This window comes from Falco cherrug, chromosome Z, assembly GCF_023634085.1.
Source record: "Falco cherrug isolate bFalChe1 chromosome Z, bFalChe1.pri, whole genome shotgun sequence".
Lineage (NCBI taxonomy): Eukaryota > Metazoa > Chordata > Aves > Falconiformes > Falconidae > Falco > Falco cherrug.
In genome coordinates, this window is record NC_073720.1 from 43,504,746 (window position 1) to 43,530,823 (window position 26,078).

At 39.2% G+C, this 26,078-nt stretch overlaps 1 protein-coding gene across 1 annotated transcript in view; it reads right to left on the reverse strand.

Moving 5' to 3' along the window:
- Positions 1–161: 161 nt before the first annotated feature.
- Positions 162–26,078, reverse strand: part of KIF27 (kinesin family member 27) — a 32,099-nt gene continuing 6,182 nt past the window's right edge. Inside the window, 16 exon segments of the mRNA XM_005441386.4 lie at positions 162–2,150; positions 3,788–3,952; positions 4,382–4,580; positions 5,944–6,150; positions 7,163–7,378; positions 8,027–8,203; positions 9,233–9,343; positions 9,690–9,887; positions 10,756–10,961; positions 12,002–12,157; positions 12,708–12,841; positions 13,195–13,355; positions 13,898–14,098; positions 16,448–16,591; positions 24,903–25,279; positions 25,282–25,860. Of these exon segments, the coding sequence (XP_005441443.2) occupies positions 1,687–2,150; positions 3,788–3,952; positions 4,382–4,580; positions 5,944–6,150; positions 7,163–7,378; positions 8,027–8,203; positions 9,233–9,343; positions 9,690–9,887; positions 10,756–10,961; positions 12,002–12,157; positions 12,708–12,841; positions 13,195–13,355; positions 13,898–14,098; positions 16,448–16,591; positions 24,903–25,279; positions 25,282–25,860 (3,695 nt within the window). The 3' untranslated portion in view covers positions 162–1,686.

Below are 26,078 nucleotides of genomic sequence, written 5' to 3' on the forward strand. Positions count from 1 at the left end.
TGGGTTTTTTTCATTTCTGAAAATACCAAAAGAGAAGGAATTCATGTTTATTTATATAGTATGAGGTGTATGATAATGCATTTTCTTGGGAAGAAAGGTGTTCAACAATTCCTTCACTTTACACGAAGATGTAGTAAACAAGTACACATTTGAAACCATATTTACTTGTTTCTGTTTATTGTTTTTTTACTACAAACACTAAGTGAATGATACATACAGTAGTATTAAACAACAGTAGTTAAGGCTCAGTACTTCATGACAGTAAAAACAATCAAGCCCAATCTAAAAACAATCAAGATGAACCCCAGTCCTCACCTCAGAATTCAGCTGAACGATAGGTAATAATTAGGTACAATTGTAAAAGATACAATCATTTGACATGTTAAATGGTTTATCTATCTGATTAGAATGGAATATTTTGCAGTCTACCCAGAAAATTTTAAAACATACCACAAGATAATAGGTCCATTTATCATGCTGTAACAGCATCTTTATAATGTGGACAGATTTGAACTGTGCTTGCAGCATCAAAAAATGTAGTTCTTCTGTACCTACAGCCACACACGTTGTACACAAGACCTTGCCTAGACAACAGCAGAAAGCAGAAGCTCCTAAGTACATCTAACAGTCTATGACATTTTCAAACATGACGGGCTGAAGTCCACCACTAAAATAAAACTAACCCTACAATCAGTGCTGCCACTTTTTGTATAGATATTTGATCTAATTTTCATGTTAATCTTATTTGAATGTGGACATTCTGGTCCCTGCCTGCAAGTTTGTGCAGCTGTTTAGCATTGCTTCTCCATGACCACTGTCCTCTTACAAAACAGATTCACTTTTCATCCCAAACCCATTACTAACAACAGTATAGCAGTAAACCGAAGGACATGTGTAGTCCTTGCTCTGAAGCAGATAACAAATCCAGAAGAATAATTTGTCTGTGAAAGGACATGACCAGTACAAATAAAATAATATATTGGTTTATCTGGCTTATTTTGAGGATGCTGGATTTCATCCTTTGGGGTTTTTTTCCATTTTAGTAGTACAGAAAGAAATACCACACTTTGAGTTGCCAACAGCAATTCTTTAAATGTCCAACAGACAAAACCAGAAAGGGAAATAAGCAATTCTCTTAATTTCATAAGCAAGCCGTAAAGAAGAAAAAAAGTAAGTACTTCTGTGTTCCTTTTCAGGAACAAATTTATCTTTATGTACTGATTTTGATCTCAAACACCATGGCTCATATAATATGCTTTTAGTAAAAAGCATACAGGAGCCAGGCATTATCAATACTATATGACAGTCTGACAACTAAATTTTCTAGCTATATATCAAAATAAATTAAATAGTTTGCTACTCTTTCTGACTCAAGAAAGTGAAGTACAATATTGTTTTAGGAAACCAAAGTTATGCAAGTACAGTGCACCTCACACTGCAGTTTTTGAAAAACTTACATATTTGTTGAAGTTTATGCAAAAAACCCAAACCAATAGAAATAATTTCTTCAATGTTAAAAGGCCTCCGAATGAAAGTTCTTAGATACTGTGTTAATTAACATCCATCTCAGATAGTGAGCAATGAGAGCTAAAAAACACTTAATCATTTATCCATTGTTAAGTGAACAAAGAAGTCTAATACAGTGGCTTCATTAGCAAAGGCTACTAAAAATGCAATGAAGAGTAACTATGTCTTACCAACACTAGATATTTTGTCCATTTCAATGGAATCTGGAGCAATAAAACTGACACCAGCTCCAAGGCTTGAGCATCTCAAAGACAATTCAGAGGGAGGAATATGACGTAGCTCTCGGCGAGACAATTTTATGGGAGTTACTCCTTGAAACTGTGTTATGGTCTCTCTTCTCTGGACGACAGAAGGTAGCTGAGGATAAGATTTTGAAGGCTGAGTTTCATCTGCCCCTGCTTTGTCATCACTGGTGCTCAACAAACATTCTTTGTTGCACTCTGATTCTGAAACATCCTCTCCAATCTTGTATGAATTCTGCTGTGTTCTTAAAGTATTTGTTCTGTCAGTTTCTTTCATTTTTCCTGGTCGACTAGTAGTTTCAGGGTTAAGTGTTGACTTGAATTCTTCAGAAGCAGCTTCTGCTTCATCTTGACCAGATGCCTTGTCACCAGCACTGTTACCTAAAATGAAATTTATCAGGAGATAAATAGCTACAAGTTACAACTCTTCCAAGTGCCTGCCATCAAGAAATATTAGTCAATACAGTTTTACTGCATCAGTAACTTGTACTGTGAATGTGGTAAAAAACTATCAGCACGTCATATTTTATCCTTTCTGTTAAGAAGTTTGTCATCCTCAAAACCATCAGAGGTATTAGCTGTTACTTTCCTCTGACAACGTCCTGGTAATACAAGTCTCACCATTCTACCTTGAAATGTTTCCTCCTAGGCACTCTTAAACAACTGAACCATGACAGCCAAAAATGAAATTATTCATATATTGAAAAACAGTCAGCAGTCACGCTAGCACAATACACAAAACACATTCTGTAAATTTGACTGTAATGTGCACACAGGGCTTTTATTATTTTTAAAGCTCAGCAACAAATTATAAAGTGTTTTTATTACATTGTATTGCAGCATGCCTCAGAATGTATTCAGAAGAAAAATAATTAAATACAGTGTATTTCTTACAAAAACTTCGAAACTTTTGAAAAAGTTGGAAACTCACACGGATCTTCTCCTTTCTGCTCCTTGCTACAATTTGGCTAGGATGGGTGTTTCCCATCATTGATATACGTCCTGAACTCCATGCTTTGTATACTAGACATAGTCTTTCCCACGCTTATTTATAATCCAACCTCTAGAATATTCACGTTCACTGTTTGACAGTGTGCTTTATAGTAATGAATGTGTTGGCTCACTATCCTGCCTAGAGGGCAAGGGCTGTGCCTTAATGCACTCTGAGAGCAGCAGGTCTGTGATCAGCGTCTATGTATTAGGAAGACATGGCACTGCCCGAGTGGAAAGAAACAGAAGCATCCACTGGGAGGAAGAACCAGTCATGCCGAGACTTAGGAAGAAACACAGGGCCAAGAAGGCTGTATTATGCATGTGAGGGATTGGCAGTGGCATCAAGAGGTGTGAGACAACCAAACTAGTGACAGAAATAGAACCTTATTTTCTCCTCCACCTGAACGGCTCTATTGTAGGTTTGGATTCTGGCAAGAAGGACAGAAAAATTAAAAACTTACAATAGCAAATGGTTGTTGGTTTGCTTTTTGTTGTATTTTTGGTTTTTTTGTTGTTTATGTTAAAGCACAGAATCACGTTAGAAAGCTCTCTTTTGTCTTACAAGTGTGTAAATCCTGTCTTTTAGCCTTAGAAAGTAACCAACTAAAGTAAGTTAGTAACTGAGAGTATGGAATTATTCACCGAGGATCTCCTAGTAAGTAACTTTTATGAAATCAAGTACTAGGAGCAGCCTATCTAAAAGCATGGCATATGACAAAGCGGTTAGTTACAATGTCATTCAGACCCTTTCATATATTGAAATTCCTTTTTCTTTAATACAATGGTTTGCAGATGTAGATGGTGAAATTATGTTAGAATCCAGAGACAAGAACTTGAACCACTAGTACACAACTGCTACAGCTATAAACCAATGTTGTCTCTCCTTTGAAACTGGAGGAGAGGTGTAATATATTCCTGAAGACTAGTTAGTTCAGTAAAAATATGACTTTTATGGCTTCTGTGTGTTTACCACCTTCAAATAGTCTATTGACAATTGCATAAATATTTTAAGATAATATACTTACATTTAGTGGATGCCAATGATTGATGAGATGATTCTCCAAAGAGGCTCTTCAATTTCTTCTTCAGCTCTCTGCTTATTTTCTTATAGAAAAATAAGTCTTTTTCCAGTTGCTGGACTTTCACTTCATACCTTTTCAAGGTTTCTGCAATACCTTCACTATCTTGTTCTAGGACAAGAAAACTGGTTTAAGAACCAAATATCTCTATGCCAAAAATCAAGATGCCCAACTAGACAGAATATGTCTCATATCTTGCTGACACTGCTTGCAATGTGTATATTTTAACTAGTATGACACAGGATCAAAAAGGCCATGTCAACCTTGCTTGTCAGTTTTAATAGAAGTATTTAGAAGATCAAGATCAGCAGGACCAGTATCCTTCAAGTTTCCAATATCAGAAAATTCAATATGAAAATACAACAATTGTGATACTGCTTTAAAAAATAATTTCCCTCCTCAGCATCCTACACATCAGAATTAGTGACAACCAGAACGTATCTTTGAACCCTGTTCTTTTTTTTTCAGTTGGACTGTAGCATTTCTCAGTAGTGACTGAAGATAATATTTGCTGTACAATCGCCCTCAAGAAGCAAATACCTTTCAAATGATGCAGTATTAACTGTAGTTTTTTCTCATGCTCTTTGTGTTGTAAGGTCAGCTGCCTGTCACACTGCAACCTGACATGTTCAAGTGCAGACTCTAATTCACGTATTACATTTTCCTGGTCTATGACCTTCATTTGCTGTTCTTCAATCTGCAGTTGTAATTTACATTCAGACTCACGTAGGCGAACAATCTAAGAAAGAAATACACTTAATTTAATTTATCAAACCATTTTAATAAAAACTTTTACCCTTCTGCTTAATAGATTAAAGCATACAAAAGCAATAGTCTCCACAAGCCATAAGCTTATATTGGAAACACACCTGCCCACTGCTGCAAGTTCACACTTTAGAAATGAGCTCTGTACATTTTAGCCAATGGACTGGTGAATGTTTTTAAGTACCCTGTGCAGAATTTAAACTGCTGTTAAAGAAAATGTAGTTTGAATTAAGAAATTTAAAGTGCTGAAGCTGCTAAATGGCAGAACCAGGCCTCGTCCCTTGTACAGCCCTCATCCAAGGCTGGTTTAAAACTTAGTCAAGTTAATCACTTGAATAGAGAACAGAGAAACAATAGATGAGCAACCGCATACACAGGTGCTCTCACAAATGCAGGTGTTTCTAGAAAAAATCAGCATATGTGAATAGGAATTGCTTGTTCAAAGACCAAGTGTACTTGAAGGATTGTGTGAGTTAAAGCAGGCAGAAAGAAGGTCATGATCCAAGGAGGACCTTGGAACCAAGGCAGAGACTGGAACCAAACAGATTAATCAGCTGGGACAGGGTCAGGTGATGGATTCGCAGAACTGACAAGACTAAAGGAAACTTCTAAAAACTTTGGACATTAACTAATGATTTGATAAGTGTATATAAGCTGCGCTGCCTCCCTTTGCTCTCTGCCACTCGCTGGGGTGGTGGCCCAGCTCTGTGTTGTGATTAAAGCACGCCTAGTGGTACCCACCTCTGTGTAAATTTCTCCTTTAACACTGAAACAATAGAGTTTTCCTGCTTCTGGAAAACTTCCAACTTAACTGCCACAGATACCTTGTTAACAAATCACCCAAGGTTCACCCAAGACACACCATATTCTAATTTTGATGTTTCCAGATGTCAGTATGATTCTTCATTATGTGGCTGTACACACTGTAGGCAGTGTTTGCAAAAATTGTTTATACTGCATTTAGGAAAAAAATAGGAATACTAGCCTGAGCTTTATGAAGCCTGCAGTTGGGAGGAATTTCAGTATAACACCACTACTTACATATGTTGCTGCTCCAAAATTAGCAATACAGCACTGGAAAGGAGCAAGAAAATGTCCTGGTTTGCAGCACCTTTTAAGCTAATAACCCCCAAACAAGATATACAAAGTTAACACACAACTGTCCTGTTTAGGTTAATATAAAAATTAAAAATATCTGTATTAATAGCAGATCTATGTAACCTGCAGAGATTTTTCACCAAAAGCATGTTAAATTTATTTTTATTTCTTGAATTCATTTCATTATCTAGACAGTAACAGAGAATAGGATATAATCTTACTCATTAGCTAAAACAAACCTTGTTGAAATATTTGAAGATGATAGCTCTGAGCTCAGCAGCAGATAGGGAAACTAGTTTTCCTATTACATTATTCTCACTCTGTGAAATGATCTGAGAAGATGACCTGAGCAAGTGCTGACGATTCTGAATACTTTCATTCTTGTAATCAATAGCAGCCTCCAGGGCTTCAATTCCTTCTTCCAGCTGGAAAAGGACATGTTCTTCCTGAAGAGAAATACATGGGTGAGATCTTTAAAAAAAAGCTGTAGAATTGATCTTTCTATACATAAGACATTTTTAACTTCATTCTCAAGTGTGAAACTAAGGGGCAAGACAAACTAGTAGTATTACAGAGAACAGAGTGGGGAAGATAAGTGGTAGGGTACAAATCTAGAACACTTGTCTTTTTCAGACATAGTACCCCTATCATGAAACAGTGGTCAATCAAATGGTTCATCACAAAAACAGAAGTAATGTTTCCCTTTTTATTCTTCCCTCATCCTCCCCACAGTTTGCCTTCTAGTATTATTTCCTTGATTGTGCTTGTTTTCTGTTGGATTAATGAATGAATCAGGTTGGTAAGGAGTTTGGTGAACATAACTTGTGTAAAGAAGTGGCAGAAATGCATGGCCTAAAGCATTGCAAAAGATTTTGAGGAGTGAGATAAGTAGGGTTCTTTCTGGCACATTATCACCTCAGCCATATGCCCATACTGCTGCTGAAGACCTAAAAATAATCTGTGCATTTTATACGAGTGTATCATATCTTCAACATAATTATACTGATCAACTTAAGTGTGGACCATCTGGGTAACGTGACTTATTTTTGCTGTAAAAATACAGAGGACTTCAGATGAGGTTTGCTTTTTCACAAAATTCTATGAAAAAAATCACTGTGCAAGTACATTGCCTTGTTCTATGTCCTGACATTAAAATATCTGCCTGTGATAAACTGAAGAACTTCTAGTTCCCTTATTTCTGGTTATATGAACCTTAGCTCAGTGGAGTTTGTCAAGGCATTAGCTGAATTAAGTCCCTCTGTACAGAAACTTTGTTCACTGGTATGTAAGTAGTGCCATTACAGCAGTATTTTAACATTGCTATTTACAAAAGTACCCAACCTCAGTTCTTTTGTGTTAGCTTAGTCTAATAATTGGAGACATTTTAGGTTCTGATTGGAATGCTTTATTATACAACACTACCTAAAACCTGTATTTGTTTCAGAGGTGCTTACTTACTTCAGTTGACAACAATTTACCATCTTTCAGTTTCTCATCCACACTATTTCTTCTTCTGAGCAGCTGATCCCTTTCTGTCTGGAGAACCCGAATTTTTTCCAGAATGTCTGTCTTATCTTCAGTGGTACTGCCCTGAAGCTGCATACTTTTATCACACAGTTCCTGATCCAGCATACTTAAGCGACTAGACAATTTCATACTATGTTTGTTTAAAGCCTGAAAAAAACCACAGCAATCATAGATATAAAACTTGAGATACTATAAAACTGAGATACTCCTTCCAGTAAGAAAAATGTAGGTGAAACCATCACATTCTGCAGTGAAAGACTTGCCTGCTTCTTGCGATGGGACCCCATTTATTTTGAGTAGACAGCTACCATAAAATATACTATTTACTCAAAAGGTGAAAGAAGACAAAAACAGTCAAAGTGCAGTTTTCTACATACTAAAAATTAAAGGGGCTAGTCATTGTAGGTGACAATGATACTTCAATTTTTATTCACTTTTGCTACTGAAAAATAAATAATGCAAAATGTTTCCCTGCATGTTCTCTGGTTTGCAAAAGGACCGAGTAATTTTTAGATATCACATTCTTTAAATCTCTGTGATAACAGAACTCCATAGTTCAGATTTTTTTGTTTTCTTTTGTTGTTGGAATTTGGGGGAGAAAAAGTGAATAAAAAATATTATTCTGTGTTATTCACATTTTAAATGTTTATTTGCTCAAGCCACACAATAACTTCATGGCAGTGGTAGAGACACAAGTCACATGGCTTCAGCTTCTGCTATCTGTCTGCCTTCCCCCCACCAGTCTTTCAGTCAACACTGTAGCTGTGGCGAGTTTCATGTTTTTTCTTAACTCACCTGGCTAGATCGCAGTTTCTTGATTTCCAGGTGGCTTTTCTCTTGCAGCAATGCTTCTTTTTTGGCTACAATGGCTTCTCTTTTCTTTAAATCTTCTTCTAGTTCTGCTAACTGTTGGTACTGTTGGAGAATTCTTTCCATTTCTTCATCCAGCCACTTCTTTTGCTCTTCTAATTTCTGAAGTTTCAACAGAGATACAGAAAGCATTAATCAGGACTTTCTGGATAAGAATTTTATGATTATATTTTTCCTTTTTTAGAATAACCAATGAAATTGTGGAATAAACCAATATTTCTAATGTTAACATTAATTCTGCAACAGAATTTTGACTCAGAATAATACAGAAATTGGACAGAGTTAAAAAAAGGCCTGGCAATGTTACATTGCTACATCTTGTACAAACAAATTTATATCAGATGCCTTTAATGAAATGTATTCTTTTTCTAAGAACAGTTATATAAATAGATGTCTTCAATATAGTCACAGCAACTAGGTTTGGAAGGTACCACAAGAATGCAGTTAGCCCATCTTCATTACATTATAGTTGCTCAAGACCAGCTCTTTGTGAAAAAACATCAAGTGACAAGAAATTATGATGTTGGAAGAAAGACAGTAAATGAGAGCTCTGATCCTGCTAACACAGTCCATTGTAAGTTTATTCTGAAGCCACCACCATTTATCAGTTGTTATATTCCTGGTAAGGCTAAAAACTTGCCTTTACTTAACTTTTAAAGTTTATTTTCAGCTTTTAAGACTTCAGGTAACTCATGAAACTCTTATGTTCCAATGTCACCACCTGAAATAATGCAGGTGATACTGCTGCATAGGACACTTACTTTTCTAAACCTCTTCGGAAAAACCAAAACCATAAAAAAAACCAAACAAACCACACAATGTTTATAACAGAGCTCATCAGGATCACCCTCAAACCTACCAGACAACCAAAGCTGTTGAATTCTCAGGTCTCTGAACCAGCATCTTTGACAAATCATCGGAAGAAAAGGCATTACAGCCTCTCCTTTCCCTCATTCAAGAAGAATATAAGAGCTGCTAGACTATACTCCCAATTTTTTGCTACAGCAAAAATAACCCCCAAAACTATGATGGAATACTTTTCTTCCAAACACTTTACAAAGATGACTAGGGGTAAAGACAGAATTTATTATTTTTTTTCAGGGTCCATACAGATTTGGAATAATTAGCTACCTGCAGCTTCTGTGAAGTTCCAACTGAGTTATTTTTCTTTTTAAATGCAGCAATCTCTTTATCCTTAAGTTTAAGTATTTTCTGTTGTTGCTCCATCTTTAGTTGAAGTTCCTATAAACAAACAAAAAGCCTAATTTTTCCTGCCTCAGTCAGTTTTTAAAATGTACTTAATGTCAAGAGTCCACACAAGTATATAATCCGAAATACTGAGTCTAAATTTACATGTAAAAATGCAATTCAGAGCTAGATATCATGTAATGAAATTGAAAAGAAATGAGAAAGGCAAACTGAAGATTTCTGTGAAAATGCTTGCAGACAATTACTTCAATGTGTTTGTCAAGAAAGTCATTACTTAAAACTATGGAAAGCCTGGCAGTATAGTTTATCGTGTTCGGGGAAGCAGAAGCAAAATTGTTGCATCTCATTCTTTGTCATAAAGAAACAGGAAGAATCCTACTTTAATTTGTTGCTGGTCCCGCTGAATCTCTATTTCTAGTTGCTGCTTCTTTTCGCTCTCCTCACACAGTCTTTTCTGTAGCTGGGTCTGCTGACGCTTCATCTGAGCCACATTCTGCTCAAGTTCTGTTGCTTGTCTCTCGCTTTGGTTGGATAATGAAGCCAGATTCTTGGTGTCTTCCTGCTTTTTCTGTAAGGCCTGAACGTTCATGGCAAATTTCAGCTTAACAGCAGGAAAACTACAACTAAAATATGACTGAACTTTATTCTTTATTTCACTGAGTTCTTTGAATCAGCAAGACTTACTAACTTCTGCCCAAACAATCACTTTTTATTTCTGTGGTTTCTGAGCTATCTGGTAAAGCTGGCACAGGCAGAATTAATCTCAAGCAACATGAGAAGGTAAAGAAACAGTTCGTGCCTAGCAATACAATTAAAGTAGGAAAATTTAACAGAAATCACAGCTCTGGGAAATGTGCAGAGACATAATGGTGCCAGAATGCTAGTCCTGAGCTCCAGTCAATAAGACAACTACCTCTTTCTGTATGGGGTTTGTCTGACCCATCCTAGGACCAAGAGGCACAGAGCACTGAAGCTGACCCTATACAAAATGTAAAATTAGGCACAGCAGAACTTAACAGTAAAAGGTCAGTGCCAAACAAATACGACTGTATTCGTGCAAGCCTGGTCTTGCAAACTATCACAGTGATTTGCTTAGAGCTGGAATTTATATAGCAATTTCATAAAACTTCAATTTTATTTATGGCATGGGAAATAATACACTTGTAATAGTCTCCTTGTGTAGGTTCTTTCATGGTACCACGTACAATGGTGTAGGAGCTTCTCTTTTCATACTTCTTGGTTTCTTCTCTACCAAGAAAATACTGTGTGTATCTAACCACATGTATGTTAAATAGCATTCTGAGTATAATAGTATTAAGCTTCTCATTAGCTACTTCAGTCCAACCAGCTACCAGTCTAAAACTGGTGAGAGTTTTACAAGCAGAATGTTAAGGTTCAAAAGTGAGACAGAGATTTCCAAATCTTAATGGTCAGATCAGAAATACCTGCACTTTCAATTTAGCTGCATCCATCTTCTTCCGGAACTCTTTCTGTAACTTGGCTTTCTCAGGAATGTCTCTCAGGTCCTTACTCTCCAGCTCCTGAAGCCGCTTTTGTGTTTCAGCTAGTTCCATTTTGGCCTGCTCAGATTCTTGCTCCAGTTTAGCTATCTTCAAAGAGTACTGCCTGCTTATGGACTGGGCATCCATACCTTGAAGACACCATATCCAAATAGTTTTAAAACAGCAGGACAATCAGTTGAAATGTACTTAATTCTGTAGTTGAATCATTACTTATTTCATTCTGGCTAAACTAGTAATTTCTAAGACATTTTCCAACCCTAAGGGAACATACAGTTCCTTTCTGACTCTGAAACAGAGATAAAGGAAGAAGTCTTAAATCTGAATTCTTCACAAGTCACCTGATGTCACCAAATAAATTGCCATGTGAGTGCCAAATAAAGTGAAATTCTTCTGCCTACTGTAGTTTTTGCCAAAATGGCTCTCCTGTATTTCGTAAATTCTGCTTTATCCAGAAGAATATGCCATTTTCTTATTACTCAGTTTTCAGTTTAACAATCACTACACAACTTTGGATTGTGTTTCTACTCTTTGACTTGCCCTGTTTGGGTAATCTTTCCCAAAGTACTATTTTTTAGGGCACAGAATCCTTCTTGGAGTCGAAAGACAACCTCAAGAGAAGGTATGCAGAACAGAAGAGTGTGATTGAAGGGGTTGAACAAAGAGATCTTCACTGTCATCATAAGGCTAGTTTCTGGCAGACATATATAATGCCAGGACAGAGGTGTAACGGATGTAGGCTAACATCAACACTGACCTTTCCCCTCATCCACTTCTGACTCCTTTTTTACTGCATATATACAGAAGATACAGTGATGTATCTTCTTTCCTATCCCAGACACTATGTGACAAACACATGCCCACAAAGAGATCAGTTGCACTAAGCATACATGAAAAATTACACTCTTGGTGGATAAAAGTGATGATCAGCAAAGCACAAAACACATTTAACAAATACATCTGTATATCATAGCAGAGTAGGCTGTAGTAAAAATTTACAGCTGTCAGTGCAGTCATAGCAAGTAATTAACAAAAGTTAGGATTCTTTAAGTTCTAAAATATTGCATAAGATAATTACATAAAAACTAAGACATGCAGGAGTTCAGGAATTTTGTGTTTCCTTTTTTCTCTGAGCTTCTTCATTCTCATTTTTCCCACAGTAGCCAGTTACCTGTTCTTACTAATTCCTTAATAAGTTCCTCTTTCATTTTGATATTAAGCGCAAGTTTTCTTATTTTTTGCTCAGCTTCAGTGAGCCTCAACTCTGAATTCTTTAACTTCCGCATGTTAAAAACATGACTTTTCTGGAGGCTGTCAATATCTTCACCTTGAAAGAAAAAAAGCAATATGGAGATTAAAAATCTGGAATATACTCTGTGTCCAAAAGACAGTGTTCTGGAACATAGTATAAGTGAAGTTCTTCAATATGAACTGAAAGAATCGAAAGGAGAGAATAGCACAACAAGCCTTTTCCCTTCCGTGTGCCTAAACAAGAAAAGAAAGCATAGTATACACTAGCATTTCAAGACCTTAAGTGGGAGGAAAAATATTCCTGAAACCATTTCAGCGCATCTCTGATAAGGTAATAGCATCTACATTCTTTCATTGAAACAGTACTACAGATTTATATCTAAACAGCTTTTTGGTGTGTGAGGTACTTTCTGGCTAATAAGTATTATTTAAACATTAGGGTCACTGATACTATTTTCAGAAAGGGGAAGAAGAAGAGAATCTTGAAAGCCTGTGTTCAATTACAACCAAAAGAGTATTTGTATCAAATACACATATTTTGCTGGGAAAAATATTTACATATGTTAAAGACATTCTTGCATATTCTGATACTGTAATAACATTTGCTGTCACGACTTCCATTTTACCTGTGGTTGTGTCAGTCTGTAGCACAGATCTGTTGGTTAAACCAGACTTGTCTACTTGACACTTCACGTCGCTTAGGTCAGGAAGAAAGCACAGAGAAGCCTGTTTTCGTGTCCATGTTCGGTTTATGGAATGCCTAAAGAGGAATAAAAAACATTCCAAACACACAGGGATTTTTTTTTCTTTAAGGTTCATACAAAGTAAATGATCTTAACAGGGAAGAATCCCAAATTCATGTAAGCACTTGTACCTTTTTTCCCATCTACTCTCCACCTCCCCACCCCCACCCATCCCCACCTTCATGGTAGATTCTGGCCCCAAACCAAGGATTATGAATTCACTATTAAATCAAAACCCTATGTTTATTAGACCTATTTTGTAATATGCCCAGTTGATCCCATAAGTTTACCATATGTAACGTCACAAATGGTCTCATATTATGGCAGGATTTCTCTGTAACAATGAATAAAGAATAACAAAAAAAATTACTTAAATGAGATTTTCTTTTCTTCCTCTTCATTGCTCTGATCAGAGAGGTGGCAGTGAAGGACTTTATCCTGATCTTCTATGTTGCTCAGTATCATCTGGCTGCGAGTACGGAATTGTGCCATTACCCAGGCCAGGGAGAAGGCAGGGGGGCTGGTATACACCTGTCAAAAAGCACACCAAAAAAGTGATGGGTAACAACACTTGCAATAATTTGGCAGTTCTTTACTAACATTTTTAAAATATTTCAATTTAGAAGTCTGTCATCACCTGAGCTTGTAAGCTAAATTAAAGAGGTTTTCTATAATAACTGAATACCTTTGTAACAAAAAGTTTTGTAAGAGGTTAGAGCACTTGTTCCAAATGTGAAAGAAGCCACTGTTAACAACTCAAATACAAGGTATTTGATATATTGGTAAGAATAATAAACTATTTTTAGTAATGCTTCATATTTGAGCCCTAAAAAACACCAGGAAAACATCAGAAAAGACTGCAGCTTTAGTATTTGTAAGTAATAATTTTAAGCCTGAATATTTTGGACAACTGTGACATATGTTGCAAGAAATTAAAAAGTAATTTTCCAGAGTCTTTAATGGGAAGTTAAACAGCACCTGAGAAAGCCACCATAAATTTTCAAGTCTAATTATTGAACTATAACCGTTACAAAGTCAAAGGAAAAAAAAAGTAACATTTGGGTAGACTTTACCTTTCGGGTCTCTGTCGTTGAAGGTGGATGAAGGGAGTGTAGCAGACTGTTTGTGAGTGGGACACTGTATGGCCTCCTTGCAGATGCTGTAACAGCTGGCACATCTCCGCTTGAGAAGTCCAAAGTTTTCACGTCTGTAAACTTCTCTAATTTTTCTTTTAGCTGATCAATAAGCATTTGCTGTTCCACCATTTTCTCATTCTCATGAAGAAAAAAAAAACAAAGCAAAACTGTTACCAATCATGAGCTCTGTATTATATTCTCTATTTCTAAATCCCTTTTACAAAGGTCATCTTGTAAATCACTCACTGACCCTAAATTCTGCAGTGCACAGGCAAATCCTACAACAAACTTAAACTCCATAACATACCATCAATCTAAAATCCCAGCCCACCTCACCTCCAATAAATTTTAGACACACTTTTGTCCAGAAAGACCTATCCCAGATAAGTTGCATTAGCTTATATAGTGACAAGCAGATCACATACTTAACAGCCTATGCTTGCTTTGTATGTGTGTTTATAAAGAAATTAAATGGGAATTCAACAAAAATGTTCAAATGAAATACATGGTCTGCGTCTCATTAATTAACCATGTGTACAGGCTTGTTCCTCCTCTTTCAGCGGTTCCACTTTAAAGATTATTTGTATTAATAAACATAAACACACACATGATCCCAGGATCCCTTGTACGGGCTCTTTCTTTTTCTTCTTCCCAGCCTCAACTTCGTTGGTAGTGCTAGTTTGGAGAACTTGCTTATCTTCCTCTCCTACAGCAGTGTCTGTACATCATTCAAAACTACTTATCTTACCAACACTGATTCATCCATAAGGCTAAGATTATATGCATTTTAAACTCCCTCTACTCCTTTCAATTCCTTTCAAAGTACCTTTAAAATCTGGCCTAGTAACAACAGGAAAGTTGAAGAATAGTCAACCAAACATTTTCAATAAAAGATATTTTGCATTCTCCTACTTTGAATCATACCTTTTTATTAATTTTTTGTATCTTGTTTTCTTAGACTGCAAATTCCTTCCAAACACATATAGACAATATCTTGCAGATTGACATTTTGTTGGAATACAATATATAATATTCCTTTGCCACAGGAAATAGAATTTGTATATTAATACCCATATTTGTTGCAGTTTTGGAAGCAGTTACGGCCAAATGATCCACCTTTAAGCTTTTAACCCTTTCAAGGACTTTTGTCCCTGATACCCTTGTACATACAACCCCACAGTGCACCTGTTACATAAATACATGTGCCTATAAACACTTAATATCTATCTAGTACCTGCTGCTTTTAAAGTTCTTATTCTATCATGTATCACTTAATTACATATTCCTGTGAATACAACTTAAAATACTTGACAGAAGCATTTGCTTTTCATTATTCTACCTATTTTATATGTTCTTAAATAAAAGTGGCAATTTAGTAGATTAAGTACCAAAATGGTCCCTGAAAGCTCTCAAGCTTCTCTCGTGTCTCTGATACTGAAATAATCATGATCTTTTCCCTACACTGTGACTACTTCTGTTCATTACTTCTACCTGGATCCTCCAAAATTTATATAAGCATTATTTCAGTGTAATAAGTTGACACCATGGTGTACAGGTTAAAAAAAAACAAAAACCACCACAATCTAGCCAGAGGTGACAGAAAAGAAAGAAAGTGACAGAGGGAAGAAAAAGATGAAGACTAGTACACTTACCTTTCATTCATTGACTCTCCCCAAGCCATCAGCAAAGAAGAGGAAAAAGGAGAAAAAGTAGAATAAGGAGAAGAGTACTAGCTAGCCATTCTTATGCTTTTCTTTTTTAAAAGGTCAGATAATAATTTATCTATCATCCATGTGACAGGCAACACCAGAACAATATTAACTATTCCATTTATGGTCTCCTGGATCTTGAAATGTTATGGACTTGCTACCCATCATAATTTCATTAGCAAGCACAAAATCTAGAGAAGGAAGGAGGCAAGCAGTGTTTCCACTACATCACTCAGTTTTCTCTAATAGTAAATGCTCAGAAAATTAGTATGAAATCCTGTCTTATAAAGTCAAAAGGGAACACTAATCTAATTCTTAATAAAGCTATAACAAAATAAATTTCTATACAACTTCTCAATTAAAGCGTTTTATAGGATCTTTATAGTCTTTTTAAAATTCTAAAGAATCTTTAAAGACCTTTCAAGTTCTAATTCATTAATTTCCTGAAACTACTTAGCAATAATACACATCTGGAGAAAGGGGTGTGTGTTATCCTTCAGGAAGCATGTAGAGGGTGAATGGTTCACCTCATGTTATACAGGAAGGCTGTGGCACAGCTAGGCTGATATAGAGCCTTCAGGAATCACGCTATTGTGCTTCATCCACCAGATGATCTTGTTAAGGGATACAGCTCTAATGCAGACAAAATGCCCATAAGATTGACAGGTAGTTATGTCTAAAAAGTCCTGAGAAACCTGTCCTGAAATAATAAATGCATTCATACAGGGGAAGGATGGTACAATATAGATATATGCAATGTGTACCAGAGCAGAAATACCTGTAATCTATGTGTTTCCTCAGCCCCCTTTAAAGATTCCAGTTGTTTTTCATTTTCCTGTAGTAATATCTTTATCCGATTCTGCAGTATCTGCAGTTCATGATCCTTCTGGCTAAATACCTCTTCATCCATAACTAGAGCCTGCTAAATAATAAAAGAAAAGTTCAGCTGGGAAAAAGGGGACATTAGTATTCTTACAGTTGGGAAACAAAAAAACAAACCAAAACCAAACCAAACAGTGAAGTTTTGGGGTATGTATGGCAAATTGTGTAAGAGGTTATCTGTGGTTGTTACCAGTTATTTCTTCACTTCCATTTCATCATTGATATTTTTCTGACAAGTTTCTTTCTTCCAAAAGGAATAATGTACCCATAACCAAAGCTACTTCATTGACTAAATCCAACTATTCTCTTTAGAGTGCTGTGAGATGTAGCCACAAGATCTCAGCATCAACCATAAGATTAACATACTTCTCAAATGAAAGAATAAGGACAGCTGTCCTCATTCTGCAACTTGAATAACCACCTAAAGATTAAAGAAACCATAAGAATGCTTCTTCAGATGTTCTAGTGGATAAATAATCCAATACTGATTGAAGGAGACTTCCAAATGTTGTTTCTCTTCCAGAAAGCCTGTAGAAGCCAGATATGAAGTATGGAAGCATCATGCCTTTTTGTTCTAAAACTGGATACTTCTTACAACTAGCTTACCTACATCTTTCTTCCAAGACCAGACAACTCTTAACAGATTTTAAGAATGCACTCAAGAACCTGCTGGCTCTTTAGAGAACAGAACTTTTTCCGAAGTCTGTGTACCAGCGCAAGTGTTTGTACTAAATGTAGTTGACAAGTGTATCCTGTCCTCCACTGCTGCTGTATCATTATGCAGAGCTGAGCCAGCTACAGAAAAAAAGAAGCTTGCACAGTGTTAGCATGGTGACAGAGAGGGGCAGGATGAAGTGACAGAAACTAAGTGGCACATTGTCCATATTATATTAAACATACACAACTAAAATCAGGCTATATTTGCTCAGTTGTATGGGGTGTAGGTGTCAAGGTTTTGGTGGGGGTGACTGTTGTGAGCAGAGACCAGGGTTTTCCCAGGCCGGACACAGCCGGTTCCAGGCAACTCCAATGGACCCACTGCAGGGAGAACAGCTGAGCCCCTCAGACAAGATGGTGGTGGCTCTGTGATAATGTATTTAAGAAGGGGCACAAAATGTCAGACAGGCAGAAGAGAAGGGAACCAAAAGAGTGAGAAAACAGAGGGAACACCAGAAAAAGGAGAAAGAGGAGGTGCTTGGTGGTGGAACAGCAGATACCCACACTGCAGCCTAGGGAAGACCCATGCTGGAGATGGACATTCCTGAAAGAACTGCTGCCCACGCAGGGCCCAGGCTGAATCAGGATAAAGGTGCAAGGAGGAAAGAGCAGCAGAGAGAAACTGCTATGTACTGACCATGAACCACCCACTGTGTCCCTGTATCAGTGAGGGGGAGGAGTATGGAGTGAATAAGTGAAGATAAGCCCAGAAATAGCTGGGGAGGAAAGGTGGTGTTTTAGTGTTTGTCTTTTTGTTCCCCACTATATAAATAATTAGTATTTTTTTTAATTGGCAATAAATTAAATAATTCTTCCCCTATCAAGACTTTTTATATTGGTAATCAATATCCCTGTCTTTATCTCAACCCACAAGCTTTCTGATTCCTATTCTTCCTGTTTCCTCTCCCCAAGTCCTGCTGATGGAGGCATGAATGAGTGGCCTGTTCGGAGTCTGGCTGTTAGCTATGGCTCACCCACTACACCAGTATTTTTGTTTTGTGTAAGACAGCATTATCTAGGCAATCATAGCTGTTATCAAAGAAATATGTATGTACAAACAAGAACAGGTCCCCTAGTAGCTATTAAATCTGTCCATACACAAGCTCTGTTTTAAAGTTTGTACCGTCTTTTTTAGCCTCCCACTAACAGTTTCCACCTAGCTGTGGATGGCATACTTACCTGGGGAAATTTAATTTTAAACTCAGCTCTTATACTGTTTTGAACCTGGGGAACAGAGGTTTAAAATAAGCTACAGAAGAAAATCAATGTTACCTAAAGGCATGATATTGAAAAGGAAATGCAAGAGTTCTGGGTAAAACATTGCTGAAGTAACACAAGTTAGGAAATTACTTAATGATAATAGATGAGATACTTGGAACTTCATAGTATTATACATTGACTAGCATACTACCTACGTAGCATTAGATAATACAAGATGAAAGTTGCAAAACTTAGCCCATGGGTTATCTGGAATTACACTGATACCTGTGAAAATACTTGCATTTTAGTTATATCTATAATCCTGACAGACTGATTTTTTTGCAAGATTAAAAGCAATTTACAAGTTTACAGGACAACTGAAAGTAGTTGTTGTGGGTTAACCCCAGTAGGCAGCTAAGCACACACAGCTGCTTACTCACTGCCCTCTCCCCACCCCCTACCCCCCCCCCCCCCACCAAGCCAGTGGGACAGGGGAAGAGTAAAGAAAGAGTAAAAGCAAGAAAACTTGTGGGTCAGGATAGAAATAATTCAGAAAGTGAAGGTGAAGTGGAAGAAGAAAGAAAGAAAACAAGTAATGCAAAGGCAATTAATGCAAAATCAATCACTCACTGCCTCCCACGGGCAGACTGATGCCCAGCCAGCTCCTGAGCAAGAAACAGCTAAGGTACCTAAGCCCTTCTCACTCAGTTTATTGCCGAGTTTATCACATGGCGTGGAATATAGCTTTGGTTGGTTTGGGTCATCTGCCTGGTTGTGCCCTCCCCACCCTCGGGTGCACCACCCAGTGTGTTCACTGGGGTGACAGAGTGAGAAAGAGATAGCCTTGATGCTGTGCAAACACTGTTCAGCAAGACTTAAAACATTTGCATGTTATCATCATTGTGTTGGTAACAAATCTAACACACAGCACTCTACAAGCTTCTGTGAAGAAAATTAACTCCATCCCAGCCAGACCCAGTACAATTTCCACACTATATTCCACAGCATTTATATAATGCTCAAGTCCCACAGTATCCACAGAATCACAGAATCATTTAGGTTGGAAAGGACCTCTGAGATCAAGTCCAACCGTTAACCCAGGACTGCCAAGCCCACCACTAAACCCTGTCCCTAAGCACCGCATCTATGCATTTTTTAAAGACCTCCAGGGATGGTGATTCCAGCACCTCCCTGGGCAGCCTGTTCCAATGCTTCACCACCCTTTTGGTGAATAAATTTTCCTAATATCCAATCTGAACCTCCCCTGGCACAACTTGAGGCTGTTTCGTCTTGTTTGGTTGCTTGTTATCTGGGAGAAGAGACCTGTCCCCACCTGCCCACAGCCTCCTTCCAGGCAGCTGTAGAGGAGAACAAGTTCCCCGCTGAGTCTCCTCCTCTCCAGGCTAAACCTCCCCAGTTCCCTCAGCTGCTCCCCGTCAGACTTGTGCTCCAGACCCTGCACCAGCCTCGCTGCCCGCTCTGGCCACGCTGCAGCACCTCAGCGTCCCTCTTGCAGCGAGGGGCCCAAACCTGAACACAGCGTTCGAGGTGCGGCCTCACCAGTGCCCAGGACAGGGGGACTGCCCTGGCCCTGCTGGCCACACTGTGTCTGGTACCAGCCAGGGTGCTGCTGGCCGCCTTGGCCACCTGGGCACACTGCTGGCTCACGCTCAGCCGGCTGTGGACCAGCACCCCCAGGCCCTTTCCCACCAGGCCCTTTCCAGCCGCTCTGCCCCAGCCTGTAGCGCCGTGTGGGGCTGCTGTGACCCAAGGGCAGGACCCAATACAACCTCATTAACCCTCCCTCCCTTCTTGTCCTTTGACTTATACACAGATATCATTCCCTAAGTCTATGGGCCATTTCTGTAAAATATTCATAAAATGTTCCCAAGATGTTCACTGAGTCCATTTAGTCCATGACTTGGGTTCTGTCTGTTATGGTGGTCACCCAGGACAGGAGAGGCATGTCGTGTTGAGTTACTGGACATTGAAACAAGCTCAGGCTGGGTCACTGCTGCACTTGCCTGGCTTTTAGCAAGGGTCTGTGAGAAAAAGCAGTCCCACAAACAGGTCTGCTGTTTCCCAAGGGAGGAACAACCCATGCTGTCTTTCCCAGCCAGTTCTCTAAACATGCTACAGGGGACCTTATCTCCCTCTACAATACACAGGGGTTTTGCTTGAGCAGGTCCAGGTCAGTTAGCTAATCCTCCTGATACTAATTAGCCAAGTGGCTTCTGTTAAACTTGCACCCCACCGCTGACATGTCCCAGTGCCCACTGCCTTCAGTATAGTCTTTTAACAGTCCATTGTATCATTCAGTCTTTCCAGAGGCTGGTATGTGATAGGGAATATGATATACCAAATCATTGCCACATTTCTTGGTCAGGTGCTTATGATATTTTTTTCAGAACTGACTTCTGTTGTCTGATGCAGTGCTTCCTGGCGTGTCATGTCACCAAAACTTGCTTTTCAAGGCCCAGGACGGTGTTTCAGGTGGTGGTATGGGTGCCATCCTGTCCACATTTCTTGTTCCACAATATCTATGGCCAGCTGGATGGTTTTCACTTCTGCATATCTACTCAATTCACCTTTCCCTTCAGCAGTTTTTACAACTTATTATGTGGGACTCCACACAGCGGTTTTCCACCTCTGATGGTTTCCCACCATATGAAAAGACTTAATGGTGGCATACTTCATTCAGGCCATGATAGTCCACTGTAAACCTCCACCTGCTATTGGACTTTTGTGCTGGCCATATGGGACTATTAAAGGGCAAGTGAGTCCTGCTGTTCACTCTTTGGCTCTTGAGTCAACAAATCAGCTCCTGGATTTGGATAAGGGAGACAAGGGAGTCTCAGTTGGGACGATATTGATGCCAGTGCACCATCATGGTAGAAATTGGTACTTGCTGTTCTTCAACACACAGCAGCCCCACAACAGAAGGATCATCCAAGAGGCCAGGCAAGATAGACAGCTGTTTAATTGCCTCAGAAATGGCAGCGGCTACATCAAAAGGCCAAATAGTACCTCTTCAGATCCCTGAGGTACTCTCTTTTGAGAGAGTCAATGGCAAGGTTATATGGGGCCTCTGGACTGGTGACAATAGGATGATTCTGTCACTTGTTTCCTGTTAGGCTCACCTCAGCTTCTAACAGCTGGGATACCCCTGTCACTCCAGAAATCCAGATGTGTATGTGTTCAGTCCCCTTGTATCCTGATGGCATTAGGATACACTGTACACTGGTGTCCACCAAAACCAAAGGAAATACAATTTTGCTTTTCCTCCACTTGGCTGGAGGAAGGCCCTCCTACTCCCAACCACAGCATTCATTACCTGACTCTAACTGCAAACCAGAAGTCATTACACCATGAAAGGAGGCCATGACTCTGTTGCCAAGGCTACGCTACAAGGACTATTCACAGGTGTGATCCTACTACAGACCAGCATGGTAGAAGGCACGCAGTTCAAACCCACGTGGACATAAATCCATTGGATTTGTATCAGAAAGAAAAGAGGGGTCCTCAGCCCATCTACATCATCTGGGAATTGCTCAAGAGCAACCAGAGCAGTAATCTTCCTGGAAGGACCCTTTCTAACCAGTGCTTTTTTCTACAATTCATGTACACAGATTTCCAGGACCAAGGTGGGTGCACCATCCACCACCCCACCTCCTCATATCCTCCTCGACTCATGCAGCTAGAACTACAGGGTGGCACCTGGTGTGTGCCCATGGTTCCCTTTCCTTTGAGCAGAGTAAAGCCAGCCTATGGTAGCTCAGATGCTGGCCTGCACAGAGGCAAGGAAGGAGCGAGATTATCCATATCCTCTTTGAGTAGCGAGACCTTGTGGAAGTCTTTCCACAGCTGAGACGCAGGCCCATAGCAGGGAGGGGGCATAAAGATTCTCTTTAAATAGCTGGAACTGTCAGACCACTGCGTACAAAGTTGATGCCTTGATGTCAACCCAATCTATCATTGCTAGGTGGCTGGTGCATGACATTGGTGTGCTCTGTACAGACTTCTGCCACACAGACTGTGTGCACTGTATGTCATTTGGATCTTTGAACAGCCAATCATTGTCCATGTCACTGCAGACCACCTCCACCAGCACTATTTCCCTCTAACGGTGGATACTTCCTCTGCGGTAGTCCACTTGACTCACTGGGATATAGTATTTTCCTTAAGAGGATGGTACCTTTTCTTTGTGTTCAATAAACTGAGCCACCCCTGGAGGCTGCGGGTGGCCGCCTCTCTTCTGATCCCTCTGTCAATCCCATGGTTCCTAGCAATGGATCCCAGCTGCTGTGCTTCCCTACCTTCTAGCTCCAGACTGTTAGCCCCCACTTTCCCAGCACTGGAGCAATTCACTCATCTTGCTGAGGGACAAAACCTTTCTGCCTATCTTGCAGCTTGATCATAGATAGGGACCAGGTAGTTTCTGCCTCTTAGAATTTCTCTTTCCTCCACTGTCCTGCTGCAGAATAGGCTGCCTCTTCTGATTCTTCCTCTTTCCCCCTCTCAGGAGGAGCTATTTCTTCTCTTACTGCGCTGACCTCTGCTTCCATGTTTCTTCTTGACTACAGGAGTAACTATTACAGTTAAGGGTTCGGTCTCTCGTTTAGTGCACACTCGTGTGGCCTCAGAGCAAGGGCCTTCCTCAGTGCCTGTTTGCAGGCTCTTACATCAGGAGACCCTCTTGCATCTTTGAGGGCATGGGCCAGGTCCCAACACAGCTTTAGAAGTCACTGTTTCACCTCCCCTCCTTCAAATGGTATATTAGTTTGATGGGTTTACAAGCCTGTTCAGCAGTGAAATCCTCAGCTGTCAGAGGCAACAACAACCCTACGCACCTGCCCAGCTCCTCCCACACACCCTGCCACCCCAGGGATCAACTGCTTTAGAGCATGTTCCAGTGTGGCATCCCCAGTTAGTTGTTTAACCTTATGAACAATATCAAAATGAGGAACACAATACACACCAGTATGAACAGTCTGATTAAACAAGGATACTGAAGGAACTGAGAAGCCATTACATCAAGGCTATAAAAATCTCTCCTGGAGGAGAGGAAGGGATAGGTGCCATTCTTTCCTCCCCCCACAAAATATCTCTTAGAGGACAAAAGGGGAAAAATGTAGCTGCTGGTTTTGTCCATAAGATGGTTCTTGGAGTACTGGGACACCAGTGATCTAAGACTCAAATACCAGATTAGGCTGAAGGCCAGTGGTTTTATCATAGCTCTCCCAAGCAAAGGAAAACAAAGTGAATAAACAGCACACTAAACAGCAAAGTCTGAAAACAGTCATTAATAATTCTTGGAGTCTGTTGTACAGCTAGAAAGAATCTGTTATTAGAATATTTGAGGAAACATGTAAATCAGCATGCAAAGTAAATATTATGCCAGCATCATGATCTGCAACAGCCACTCAAATAACAACTTAACTAAAAAGGTGCAACAGCTAGTTTAATCTAGCACACTCTAACCAAATATGTTTATTATCTCAAAGGCCTTGAGCCACAATGTTGGGTGCCAAAAAGGACTGTTGTGGGGTAACCCACAGTCGACTGCTAAGCACATACAGCCACTCACTCATTTCCACACCCTCCCTCAACCCCAGTGGGATGGGGGAAGAGCAAAGGAAGAGTAAAAGCAAGACAATTTGTGGGTCAAAATAGAAATTGTTCAGTAAGTAAAGGTGAAGTGGAAGAAGAGGGAAAGAAAATAAAACAAAATAAATGATGCAAGCACTCACCACGTCCAAAGGCTGACTGACACCCAGCCAGTTCCCAGACAAAATATGGCTCACTATCCTAAACCTCCTCCTCTCTCATTTAATCGCTGAGCATGGTGTTACATGGCATGAAATAACTCCTTGGTTAGTTCAAGTCATCTCCTTGGTTGTGTGTGTGTGTGTGTGTGCCTCCAACCTTTTGTGCACCCCCCAGTATACTCATATGAGGGCAGAGGCAGAAACAGAGAAGGCCTGATGATGTGTAAACAACATTCAGCAAGACCTAAAACATCAGCATGTTATTAGCATTGTACTTGTCACAAATCTAAAACACAGCACCCTACGAGTTTCTGTGAAGAAAATTAACTCCATCCCAGCAAGACCTAGGACACTAGCACAGTTTTTTAAAAAACCTAACAAATAAAACAGCTCAGCCTCATAGAATCGTCTTGAAACTGACTAGCCAAAATATAACATTATTTACCTCTACCATGATTAAGATGACTGTCTATTCAATCATCCAGTAAAATAAAGTTATATCCCAGAGATTAGACAAACATAATTATACAAGACTGTGTATTAAATTTAAATTGTCAAATTAAGCACAGGTAAGTGTAACAGTTTTACATTTTTCGAAACTGAATCAAAGTTTAGCAGACTGCTCTCTCATGTAGTTATTTAAATAATCAACTTATAATTAAATACCTGGCATTTCTTTAGTTCCCTCTTTAGCTGAAGAACTGTGATGTGATGTGGCTCTTGGCTGGTCTCAGTCCCTGTGTCAGTTTCCTGCATGCTGAGAGCTTCCTTCCTTACTTCCTGTACCATAGCAATCCAGCTCTGCAACCTGTCCCGCTGATTTTGTTTTAAGCTAACATCATTGTTCAAATCAACCAGAAATGGGAAAGCTTCATCTACACAATTTCTGTAACTGACACATTGAACCTGAAGCCGGGTGAGCTGCTCCTCAAGTGAACTGATACGAGCTCTTTCTTGATTTAAGTCATGTGAACACTGACTACCGACTTGCTGGTTATGCAAAGCTTCTCGAAGCAATTTGATTTCAAGTTCCATTTCATCAATCGGTCTTGATTGGGGTTGTAATTAACAACTGGCTTATTTCTAATGTTTTTGGCTCTGTTGGCATATTTGAGGGAATTTAAAGATTCATCGAAGTCTGATGAGGATGGACTTATACATGTTATCATGACAGTCTTGGCATTTCCTCCGAGGGAGTCTTTCAGAATACGGGTGATTTTGGCATCCCTGTATGGAATATGTACACTTTTCCTTTTGGGGTCCCCAAGGGCACTGATGACATTTCCCAAGGCCAAGAGACCACTATTGATCTGAACTGATTCTTTGAAGCGTTCGCCAGTATTTCCAGTCTTTGTCACCCTCTCTGATCCTGCCAAATCCACAAAATGAAACTTTGAAGCAATCGTCTGGACTGATTTCCAAGATGAATCCTGTGTAGCATCAGTATTTTTCTGAGACTCTGCAGACTGTTTCTGACAAATATTGATGGTAAAAATAGCATGAGATCGACTAGAGTGCTCATTCATTTGTGTTGTGCTTGTGTGACGAGCTGCATTGCCACTTTCCAAGAGGCTTATCACTTCATCTGCACATTCTACTCGGAATTCCTTAGCACCAACAATCACTTCAAGCACCAAACCAAAGAAAGTAAGAATAATTCAATTAATTAATTAACTCTTCAGCAAAATTTTGCAGCAATTAGAAATAGTCAAACTGTAGACACATATTAGAGAAACATACAAGCCTGCATTATTATGAGGTCATAGCATACTGCAATAGCAAAATAAGATAGCAGTATGTGAAAAGCATGACATACAACACACCTGAAACCTGCAGGTGTTT